Here is a 12424-nt window from a genome sequence, read left to right on the forward strand (position 1 = left end):
GTTGTAGAAACTGAGAACAGGATGTCTTACAACCTCCAGTTTTTCATTTAAAAAATGTGCATTATTCATTTAAATGATTTTGAAGTACTAATAATAATAACAAAAGCACTAATTCCACAGGGGTAGAAAGTAACTGCTCTTATGGTTTGACCTGAAATTTTAAATAATCTTGTTGGGTTTGGCTAGGATTGATGGTGACTACTGTGGGCACGGTAAATTACTTGGTATCATTTTGGCTAAAATGCCAAATTTCAGTTTTCACTTTAGAAATGAGAGGAAAAACATCAAATAACTTTTTGACACTAGACCAGACTGACATCACAAGTAAAAAAGGAAAACAAAGATTCTTGTTGATACATAAAGGAATGGAAGAAAGAATCCCAAAACAATCTTGTCTTGATTGGTATTGCTGGATCATACTTCTGTTTTTAATACACGTCATCTCTGTAACATCCTCCCTGGGGTGTAAAAAGTACTAAGAGCACTCTCATTAAGTGTTGAAGTGCTGATTTCACATTGCCTAATTTAGCCCTGGCATAGCAGAGATGCTACATGAACACTGCGCTGTTAGCCAAGCAGACAGCAGGATACCAGGCTAGACTGGGTTTTGGCTCACTGGGGACTCAACCTGCAATTAGCAGTGGGAACCAGTACAGCATCTGGTACAAGACAGAGGAGATCAGTGGAGCAGGCATGCAAGGTTCGTGTTCAGCCTGCCAGAGCCTCACTCGCAGAGCATTTTCTAAAGATGGTTGAGACAAGCACAGGAAATTTCATTGCTCATGGAACATTAGATTTCCCATCGATTAGTTCAGCTTCACATGAATAATGAGCACAAATGGTTGCAGAACATGGCTTTGTTTTGACCTACTTCATGTTGCTACAACTCATGAAGCTTCAAGCTAATCTCCAGAAAGACAGAGGAAGAAGTGCCAATATTTCCTGCATCTGTTTGATGGCAATTTAAAAAAAAATGTCACTTGGATGGCCATCATTTTGAATTTGAGGAACCACTGTGCTTCAAAAATGCTCTTTCAGCATTGAACAATACTGTGCTTTGCAGGTGTCCCAGCAGGGATACGAGCAAAAAAAGAAAGAAGCATAGAACAAGTTATTTTGTGAAAAATTGCAGCCTCTGTAGAGATAGTTCAGACACAATTACTAACTGAAAGAAGAAGCACAATAACTCAGTCTCTACAGCAGCTGCTTCAACTGAATGAGGATTTCCTGCAACATTGTTGGCTTTGACACATTTTTTAACAATTTTTTTTGGAAGTTTGTGCTCAAGGACCAAGAGGTCTTTTCATTTCGGTGTCAGTCTTAATATTTAATGTTGTTTGTAAAAGTCAGTCTGCTTTGCAGCATTAAACCCTTGCTACAATATTTAAGTTTTTTTTTTCCACATCTTCTATTGCCTCTTTGGGCAGATTCTGCAGTATTATCATTGCCGGGTCAGCTGTCAGCAGCCTTGCCAGGGAGTAGGCACAAACATAATTCGCTCTAATCTTCCTTCAGTCATCCATGTGCATGCAGGGGGACCATCTCTCCCGTCATTTGGTCCAAGTGATTATCCCGGTGATTTTTCACTTGGTTGCCGCTAATGTATAGAGGCTGGTGATTACAGTGTGATTAGAGGGAAAGGTGAAATAGCATGTCTAATACGGTGCAGAAGATAATTGAAGGGTAGTGAGCACAGACATTAGCCAGGTTTGGGAAAATGCTGTTCCAAGGGGAGAGCTGCTGAGCATTTGGGCTGCAGTTTGGAAAAGCATGGGTGCTCTTAGGGAGAAGGGCATCTGAAGCAAACTGTTAAATAAACTTAAATGATGATGATCTGCTTTGAATAATAGTAAACGGTCATACATTAAAAAATGTTGGCATATTGTATCAACTTGACTTTCCTCTCTTAGAAAAAGGTAGTGGAAACGGAGGAAACTGCGAAGAGAAGAGTCTGAGTACCAAAGAGGAACTGGTTGGACTGGGCCCTATGGTTCCCACTCATAAACATACAGCCTAATTATAATGGCGCTCCACCAGGAGCTTGATTAGGTCTTCTGCTTTTTTTGTATTAATTGGGCATGTCCTTGAAGAGTCAGTTTGACAGATCTTGGTGTCATATTTGGCTGCAGACTTCCTCTTCTTGCCTCCCTCTCTCCCCTCCTTGCCTAGCCATGCCTCTCACTGCCAGCTGTCAGTGCTCAAAGGGCTGGTGTACGGATGAGAGCTGGTTTTCGACAGAGAAAATTGGGAAGTGTTCAGACTGCCTGAAACAGCATTGCTCCTCCCTCCAGACTCATTCCAAACGTATTGATCTGCTCTTAGAAAGGAGCCTGCACCCAGAGCTCTAAAACAGTCAAAATGAAGGCTACAGGCCTCTAAATCAAGACATGACAGTGCTGGAGTGCTTCTCCCTGTGCTGTTTGGCGTCACTGTCAGAGAGGCTACAAGTGAGCTGAACGATGGTGCTCATTTAGATATAGTCTAAGCACATGCTTTTTTTCCCCCCATAGTCTCTATGTATAATATGTGAAGAAAGTATGTCAGGGAACATGTTAATAATGACTTTACACTAGATTTGACCAAGCCGATTGAGCTCTAAAAGCCGGTTTGCTGTCAATTTATCTTCAGAGGAATATTTGTATCTGCCAAGAAAAAAAAACCATTCTATTCAATCAGCAGATTTGCAGTAGCTTAGGAGGACACAAATATCCTTGGCTCATCACTTATATAAGTCCGACTTGTTTACAACGGGCACAATATATTTTCTGACATGATGAGGGTTCATTCATTTGTACTGAGTTCATTCTGCTGGCAGTTTCAGTAGCTGTCACCTTCCTCCCTTCTTCCCCTCTACCATCCATTTGTCCATCTGTCTTTCTACAAGTATATCCTGTTAACACTTTGTAACTTCATAATTCACACTCCTTGTTGTAATACAAAAGATTGAGGAAAAAAAAAAGAAATGAAACAAAATAAAGCCCATGTCCATTTAGCTTGGTCTTTACAGTGGATTGTCGCTTGAACACAAAGGCTAGTGAGAAGCCTGAACGTCTGCACCCTGTCCAGCACAGATTTCAGAAAGTTCAGTTTTTTTTCTCTCTCTCTTTCATTCTTCTTTTTTCTTCATAGCTTCCAGAGAGTGCGGTGTTGTATACATCATGATGAGCGAGATATCCAGTGGCTGATACCTTAATATCCAAGAAAATGAGACTTGTTGCGTACAGGGGCAGATGAATGTTTTCCTTTTCTCTCGCCTTTCGTTGACCCCTGTTTCAATCAGACTTCAAGTATTTTTTTTTAAACAACAGCAAAAGTTAGCAAATCTACATGTTTTTTCTTCTAGTCTACTCTAGTATTCTACAACCTGGTGCTAAATCAGCATCCAGCAAAAGTTTCAGCCCCTATACTACGACTCCATGTCTTTTTTTATACATTATTTCCATTATCTTTTATTCGTACTTACAGTAGGCCACTGGATATTGATTTAATGATTTTTTTGACTACGAGTAAATTGTAATACTTGCAGCTACAAGGTATGAGTTTTTAAATATATATTTATATATTTATATATTTATATTCTTTTAAAAAGCGTTTAGTCCTTTGGTCCCTATTTCCTAAGGAATGATGCATGTAAATTATCCTGGATTCTCCTCTTTTCTCCTCCTCCTCTTCGTCTTCTTCTTGTTTTCTTCTTTGATCCAGAGCTTGCCCTGTCACAGAGCACAACACCTGTGTAGGCACAAAAACCAAAATGGCAGCAGGCTGGTGTGTGTGTGTGTATGTGTGTATGCGCACACGCATATGTTTGCTTCAGTTCTTGAGTTGGCATTTGCACGTATTTATACATGTACAAAGTTTTTTTTTTTTTTTTCATTTTCTCTTTTTTTTTCTTCAAGTGTGGCTTTCCTTAAATGTGTGTGTTTGCTTTGTTATCTGTGTGTGTTTAACTATATCCTGTGTCGGTATGCATGCTTTGAGCATAATGAGTCTATAAAGGTTTTTTTTCCCCATCATGTCTAAAAAACAGCAGCAAAAAGTTGGTCTCTGCAAAAAATCTTCTTCCACAGACGCCAAAGCAAAACAGGGAAAAAAGAGGCATTTGCGAAGAAAGAAAGAAAAAAATTAAAGGAAAAAAAGAAAGAAAATAACTCTGGGATCCCTCTTTCAGTCACCCAATCTTTCAGCAGGTTTCCAGCAGGATCAAGGGACCACCCTTCCTTCATGATATGTAGCAGAGCAAGAAGTCTTTGTACTTTTACTGCACTTGTGGAAATAAGGTGTTGTGGCCCTTCATCCTGTGACAGAGAAAGAGAAGGAAAGGGATGGAGAGGGAGAGGGAGAGAAAAAGGAGAGGGGATTCAGTGAGGCTGAGGCAAACATGCTCAGGGTTGCTGGCTCCTGGTTATCACACAGACTGACAGGCACAGCCAACAGCATGAGAAACAGACGGGGAGAAGAAAAAAAAAGAGGAGTGTGTCAATCAAAACCAGAAATAAGTGGGCTAGAGGTGGGGTGGGAGATTTGTGTTTTAACCATATGGAACAGACATCTACACTGTGACAGCGCTAATCCAAGTTAGGCCCTAATTTAAACTGACTACATCTCCTCCTGTATTGAACAGCACAGCAGAGTGTTTGTTCACCTTATCATTAATTAATTAATTACAAATAAATTACCTAAAGAACATGAAAGGAACACACAGAGAACAAGACAAGTGCATCTATGAGTAGTAAAATGGCTTTAATGATTGTGACAGGAAAAATAATGGTTGTCCAAAATGAGGAGAAAAATGCATATAAAAAATGAATAGCCTATAATTAGGATCCAAGAAAAAATAACCTAGTATCTTCTCTGCTTTTGTGTTGACTTAAAATGCTGCACTGTCACTAAATGCGTCCACGCCGACAAGCTTTGGATATAAAAGATCTAGTTTACAGCCTATCATCCTTAATATGTTGTGAGCTATGATGTCTGTGAAGAAAGGCTTGGAAATCACAGTAAATCACTCTCCGGGAGTGAACATGAAAGGGTCTGACTTTGTGACGGGAACGCGCGCCCAGACGCTCTTTGTTCTTCCTTTCCATTCCTGTAAATGAGCTTGTTACCATCTCATAATAGATCTGCTTTCTAGATGTGCGAGCGGAGATTCTTCCTTCTTTTATATGTGTGCCAAAGTGAGCTGAGCCATTAGCGGCATAAAGCACTAAGAGTCCCGATTACAGATGCCCTCTTTTATAAGCCATGAGCAATTCTCTCTATATGCATCTACCATGGAGCAGAAAAAAAACACAGTGGCTTTAAAATAGATCTCTCTCTTTTTTTAAAGTAAACAGCTCCTTTTGAAGCACCACAACTAACCTCCAACTTTGTCAGATAATGTTTTTTTTTCCTGAAGATTTCTGTCCCACTATTACTTTGCCATCTACTTAGATGGCTTCATAAAGGACACCTGGCAGTTTAGAGGCATATTTGACGCCAGAAAAACCTCATCCCTTGCCGCTCGCACGGCTGGACACCCCTCTGAGTTCATTGGATAGACTACGGGAGGGAGAGCCGCCTGCAGGGCCTCTGAAAGAATAGGGCAGGAAGAAGTTCAATGAAAACAAGTAACTCTTATCAGGGTTTGGCCTGGAGGAATAGAAACAAACTCACTTGTGAAGAAAAGACCTTTTTTCACTGTGAATCTGTTTGCTGCCATTTCTTTTAACTCAAGCATTTTAAAGGCAGAAAAAACATAAGGACTGATTTATCTCTTGGCACAATCCTACTAAACAGATACAAAACAAACAGAGCATCTTGGGTATTTGCATTTTGCTCTATTGTTTGCATCCTATTTATACATGTATGCATACAGTGGGGCTGTATGGAGGACAGATTCTGGCCATGTGGGTCTGCAGAGCTGCCTGCAGCTCTGCTATCACAGTGTAATTGGTTTGCACCCTCATAAATAAATAAATGGGAAGTGATTCTCATGTTAGGCAAACAAAACAATCTTGCAGAAGTACTCCCTGTGCAGATGGAATCAGGGGAGAAGTGGAGTGTCAACATTTGCCTGTGCTCTCTGCATGAACACTGGAGATTTAATTGGCTACACAAACAGAGGGTCATCTCGGCCATCTCTGCACTAAACAGCTGTCGATCGGGGGCAGAGAAAAAGGTCCTTTTTTTTTTTCCATAGATTCAGACTTGCATTAAAAAAAACAGTTTGTTGAAGAACAGTGTTGATGTGAATGTAGAGAAGTAGAGAAATAGAAAATATAGTACATCCATACACATGAACCCCACAAGAGAAATAAAACAACACAAGGGCACACGGTACAATAGCACAAAGGGTTAAAGGCCACTTCCAGTTATAATTCACCAACCAATCAGCATGTCAGTTACATTATGTACAACAGGTACCAGCCAAGTAAGGCACTGTTTTACCGCACTGCACACACTGCCAATATACAATATACAGTATATTTATATGTATATATATATATATATAAAGGAGGGCAAAGTTTAGATAGAGATAGAGTTCAGAGAAATCAACCAATGCCACGTCATGCAACGCAGTCACAGTCCCACCACATGACGTCATCCAAAAGAAAATGACACCATGGGTTCAACTTACAGCTGTGGGAACTTGGCCCCATGACAGGTGTGTGGTGAGGGGGTGGGTTTCTGTGGCTATAGCGGAGAAAGGCCACCTCACACTGTGATTGGCCTTGTCAGGTTGCCAGGTTGGTTGGGGTGCAAAAGAAGGAAAGAAACAATGGGATTTCCTTTTTTTTCCTTGAGTCAGAATTTCAAAGCACCCTTTGCATATTTGCTCCACACTCTCAACCATTGTACCGAACAAATCAAATAAGGTTATTATGCTTATTACCATAAAACTAAAGAGAAAAATGACAAGTAGAAACAGGAATAACAGAACAATCAGAAAGCACAAAAATAACTTCTTTATGCCTCAGTATGGAGGTGAACACAACTCAGGCTGACAACATTTGCAGGTTAAAGGGTTGAATTGATGTTTTTGTATTCTCAGATAACCCTTAAGGCAAAATGCATATTTCAGAAACTTGTCCTGTCTACAGTAATTGGATTTACTTTGCATTGTTTGCTATATGGGTGGCTGTACAGTGAGTGCTTCAGCTTCTTTTGCATTAAGTTTATCTTTAAGACACAGAACGCAATTTCCACTTGCAGGGCCCCTGAGACCAGCAGGAGAGAATGCCGTCTGATCATGTTTTTAATTCAACTTTAAAGCAAAATTGTCAGTGTTATGGAAAAAAAATGGGGACTGTGAAGTTATCAACATATTGAATTTTTTTTTTTCAAAGAACACACACAAAAAAATACATCATATTTCAACTTTCATCAAAGTTCTTGGGAGTTATAACCTCGTCGAATTTGGAACGCAAACAGTGACTGGTGCACTTAATTCAGTCTTTTGCTCAATAATTCTGCTTCTGCTTCACCACAAGTGTATAGGTATATATATAGTTCTTCATATACACAGCTTTCGCCAACATTCAATGAGAGTTTCAAGAATCCATAAAACAGGAACTGGTTTCAGAGGCCCCACTTGTGTTTTCTCCTTTAATGTTTTCATGGAATTGCTATTGGTTTTGGTCTATTGGTTTCCCTTAACTCAACAAGAAAAGTGGTGTAATAGCAAAAGAAAAGCTCAGAGATGGATTGAACCGGACCAGAGACAAAGAAAACAACAACACAAACATAAACACACACTGAAAAAGTGACAGGATGGGAAATGTCTCTGCTTCAAGACATCCTCTGTACTTCTCAGTAACTGTCGTAGCCTTCAGTACTTTTGCAGGATATTTTCCATTTGCCCCTCATTGATGTGCTAAATCTCCCCCCCTGCGTCTCCCCCTCCCTCCCTCCTTCTCAGGGTGTCTGCTTTGAAAGCCTCTCTTCAATTAGCAGGACACAGCTCCATTCAAATGCTATCACGGAAGGGATAAAGGGAGCATCTATCATCTGTATTGCACACCACCTTCCATTAATGTCATCTTGTGGCTTTTAAAGAGTCAATTCTAAAACAAACAAATGGTATTACCATGCTTTTATTTATGGAAGGGTATAATCCAGGCTTATGTTATTGTAATGAAAAGTTGCCTAGCCAATTGGGCGAGGAGAGCATGCATCTATATTATTTTGCACTGGCAGCTGCACTTTGTAACAGATGGGAGATGATTCTTTGAATCAAGCCTGACACTGTGAAATTAGCTGTTATTGAAGGATGGTGCCACTCTGAGTAAACCATCTTTTTATCGTTTTTATTTTTTTTATTTTTAAAAGCTTCAATATTTTAAGTGCAGAAACAAGGAACTGCTGGCTATTGGAAACATGTTGTGGTAATTATTCACATATATAAACAGCACATACATGGAGAGATGGGTAAACTCTACTAAAACAGCATCAGTTGAAGTACATTACACACTATCTGAACACTTCATGTGTGGAAGCATAACAAATTTCAATCAAGCATTGAGATGCTGAGTCATTGCGATCTTTTGTTTTTCTTTGTGAGAAAATCTACAAACAAAGAATGACAGAGTATGAAAACGGACAATGACTGCTTTGCTTGAGAGCATATTTGTGGAGCATCACTTGAACTTAACCAAATGGTGCTCACTGGGATTGGTGCTGTTCTCTGTTATTATACAAGCCACTGCAGTTTGTAGTGTGGGTAAGTGCTTTTCCATTAAGCATCTTTGTGTTTATTTCTATCAGCACTGAGATTTCTTTGAAAAGCCTTATACTAATACTCCTCATACTAGTCTTGTAAAAACTACAAACATCCTCATAAATATTGTGCATCCCCTTGATTAACATTCATATGAGATAGGATAAACAGAAAAGGCATGTAGTTGTTGCTCTTCAGCTGACAGAAGGGCTACTTCAGGTGAGAAATTACAGCTTTCTAGTTTTATGAATTTGTAGCTTAACAAATTGCATCGATTGTCGATGGCATCCTGAGTAGACGGGTGATTACCCTCAGCTGGGTATTGATGATGTCATCAATTTGCACTGGAGTGTCCTGCAGGTACAAATTAGATCTCAACCCCCCCTCAAAGACACAAAAAATATTCAGTGGAGCAGGGTAATCTGACAGAGGCAGAATCTGTGAGGAGAAAAACTGACACGTTTACTGACTGTTAGTGAATCGTTTTGAATATTTCCTTCTTGTGCTGTTAATTTTCCTATTTTCAACCCTGCCTACACTGATCACCTTGAAAATGAAAAACTGACAATTGAATGTTTCTGAAATAGGAGTGATGTTTTTTTTTTTTTTTTTCTAAAATTCGTATCAAAGCTAAATTCATGTGTCATCATCTTTTTTCTATGACTGCAAATCTTTCATATTAACCTGGTCAAAAGATGACAAATAGATACAAAACATGGAACCAGTTGGACTAATATTTGAGTTTTAAGTGAGATTTAATAGATTTGCATGGTAAATTAACACAATTGACTCTCAAACATTCACATCTTTTGCAACAACAAGAATGTAACTGTCCCAGTAATGTGGGCAGTGTGGTTTAAAGCAGGCATCACTTAGTACTGTAGAATGTTTGTTACTCTACCTGGGTATGGACAGCAGACGAGTCAGTAAGGTCGGTTGGCATCCTTTGGCCGCTTTAGCTGCACCTTCAGCCTCTTCATGCCTATCTGAAAACCGTTCATGGCCTGGATGGCGGCTTGAGCACTGGACGGGTTATCAAAACTCACAAAGCCTGAGACAAGGAGACACAGCGGAATAGAGAAAGAGAAAGAGAGGGAGATGGAAAGAAAAATGGTAATATGAAAAAAAAAGGAATAACAGAGGCAGGGGGAAGAAAGGGTAGAGATGAGAGAGAAACAGAAAGAAGAAAAAAGACACAGAGAGAACAGACGGGAGAGATGAAAGAGGGGAGAAGAAGACCCTTTTTAACTCTCAACAATGACACAACAATGGGTCTTTGTTTTCTCCTTTCAGCAGATTAATTGAAAATCTTTGAATTAGAGAGATTACACAAACCACCACAAAGGCTAATAACACAGATATTAAAAATCAAACGGAGAAGGGTTATTAGAAAGCACAAGTTTGACTTGAAGAGAGAACAAAAAAACATGAAAAGGTATGGAAAGATTAGAGAGTGAGAAAGGGAGAGGAATCTCATGCTGTGTGTGGAGTTTTTACAGCAAACCCCTGTGTGTAAATGTTACCTGAGCCATCCTAGAAAGACAGGGCTGCATGTGTGTGCCGGTATGTGTGTGTGGTTGAGTGTGTGAGTGTATGTGATTGAGGATGTATCTGAGTAAAGACTAAAGGTCATCGGGGTTGAAACAAGATGCTAGCAGCAAGGTGTGTTGGACGGAGGCGCCTGCTGCTCTGAGTTATCACCTGGGTGTCGAGGCGGAATGAGCCCAAAGCTTTCCACACCGGGACTCCTTGCCTGCTCTTATCAGACACCTCTGTGATTGACGGGCCGAATTTTCCGCCTGCCAGCTGATTTGATCACACCGCTATGGGTCCAATTTAATTTGGGGGGAGAGGGCAGGCTTTTGTCAGTGCGGGGTGAGATAAGACTGCTGCTTTTACAAACCCTTTAAACAAACTGAGCAGGGAAGGGCCTGTCAGTTGGCAGTGATCCCCCTCCCTATCCCACAAACACACACACACACACACACACACACACACACACACACACACACACACACACACACACACACACACACACACACACACACACACACACACACACACACACGCACACACACACACACTCTTTCTCCCTGCCTTTGACGAATCTCCATACCTCACATTTACATCCACATGCCAAAATGCTGATATGATTCCAGGGGTCAGAGTATAGAAGCAGAGGACAAACTCTGTGTGCGTTCAAATAATCTAAAAGCAGAAAAAGACATTTGCACACGTTTCCAGTTTCAGCTGTTTTCTTCAGACAAAGTAACTGGCTGATGTTTCATTTCTTTGATGCAGCACTGGGTGTGTGGTTTCGAGTGTGTGGGGCTGTGCAACCGAATACCCCGAACACTACTATAGTGTTTGATGTATGGCTCTCACTGCAGCCATCCATATCAGCAAAACGCCTCTTCTCACTGTAAAGTTATGCATTTTTAATAAAAACACACACAAAGTTGCCAACATTATCGGTGACAGCGGGGAAAAATACAACTCGAGGACCAGGTTGAGCAGCTGAGAATGCTGCTGTAAGCTCTCACATAGCCCAGAAAAAGAAGGAGTGCTTTAATGCAGGTGTGACACAACCTAAGCTACAAAATCACCTCACTGTAGAGATTTTTCAAGCTTGGAAAAAAGAGGATTGTATGACCAGCTATATTGCACTTTGGCAGATGAATGCTCCTAATTCATTGTAGGATTCTTGTTTTAGTCTGTCTTTTGCTTTGTAAAATAAACTTTTTACATAACTGTCTTGGCCAAGACTCCCTCCCTCCCTCCCACTTTTGTGAACAATTTATAGGTCCAATAAAAACACAGTAAAATGGCACTAAAGCTACTCCGTAGTCAGAAAACCTAATGGCAAGCTATGAATTTTGAAGTTTTAATTTGTTTTTCTTCATTTATTTTCAAGATAATAATTGCACATTGCAAACTTTGATCCAAATCTGCCTGTACTGTAAAAACTGTCTTGAGGGTTTCTGTGTTACGTTTAGTATTGTAGGATGGTGAGTCGCAAAGCAAATATATGAGCATATGTCTGCATGCATAGACGAGTGCTGCTGAAGCAAACATAAGAAGACAGACTCCCTGACTTTAAAGGGAGATAAGTGAAAAAAAAAGATGAATAAGAAAAGGTATTCTCCTTTTTTTTCTCGAGCCCTTTAGGTAAATTGCATCTTCTGTTGCATATTTTGACTATCATATCTTAAAGACATGGGGTTTCATATTATAGGTCTGCATGTGCGTCTGTGAGTGTCATTCCACTCTCAAAAGACCTTTTGAAATTCATTTTCAAGCTAAATCCAGCTAATTCCACTTAACAAGGTAAGCTTTGATCACTTTTAAAAGTCAATATTGAGCCACTAAATGCAGAGGATTAAGACTAATGTTGTATCCATAGAGTCCCAGGTTAAATGAAACACAAGCATACAGCACTCATCTGTGAGTGTCTATGGGGTGCACACATGTGCCTTATGGCCATCTGAGTGGCTCAATAAAGCATTAACACAGGCTATGTCAACAGCTGTGTTGCATGTGCTCTCCTGTAATCTAAGTATTTTCATTTTCTTTAAGGTGAAATGTTTGATTTTTCGTCTCCTTTATACAATAGTTTTATACTCCATGTCACATATTCAAATCCATTTTATCACAGCGCAAATAAACCTATTTCACTAAACAGACATCTGCCTGAACTCACGCTGATGTATCCCTCAAGATATACTCTTA

General features: G+C 40.0%; 1 protein-coding gene across 13 annotated transcripts in view; it reads right to left on the reverse strand.

Moving 5' to 3' along the window:
• Positions 1 to 423: 423 nt before the first annotated feature.
• The window catches only part of celf6 (CUGBP Elav-like family member 6), a 148379-nt gene continuing 136378 nt past the window's right edge, over positions 424 to 12424 (reverse strand). For 12 of the 13 annotated variants that reach the window (XM_074665852.1, XM_074665850.1, XM_074665844.1 and 9 more), the window contains 2 exons: positions 9597 to 9746; positions 424 to 4295 (listed from right to left, as the gene is read on the reverse strand). In XM_074665852.1, the coding sequence (XP_074521953.1) occupies positions 9619 to 9746 (128 nt within the window). In that variant the 3' untranslated portion in view covers positions 424 to 4295; positions 9597 to 9618. Of the gene's footprint in view, positions 4296 to 6616; positions 6710 to 9596; positions 9747 to 12424 lie in introns of all 13 variants that reach the window. The other variant, XR_012598074.1, reaches the window with a different exon arrangement.

Source organism: Halichoeres trimaculatus, unplaced genomic scaffold (genome assembly GCF_033239565.1).
Source record: "Halichoeres trimaculatus isolate MK-OKI-2021-1 unplaced genomic scaffold, fHalTri1.1 fHalTri1_scaffold_3, whole genome shotgun sequence".
Classification (NCBI taxonomy): domain Eukaryota; kingdom Metazoa; phylum Chordata; class Actinopteri; order Labriformes; family Labridae; genus Halichoeres; species Halichoeres trimaculatus.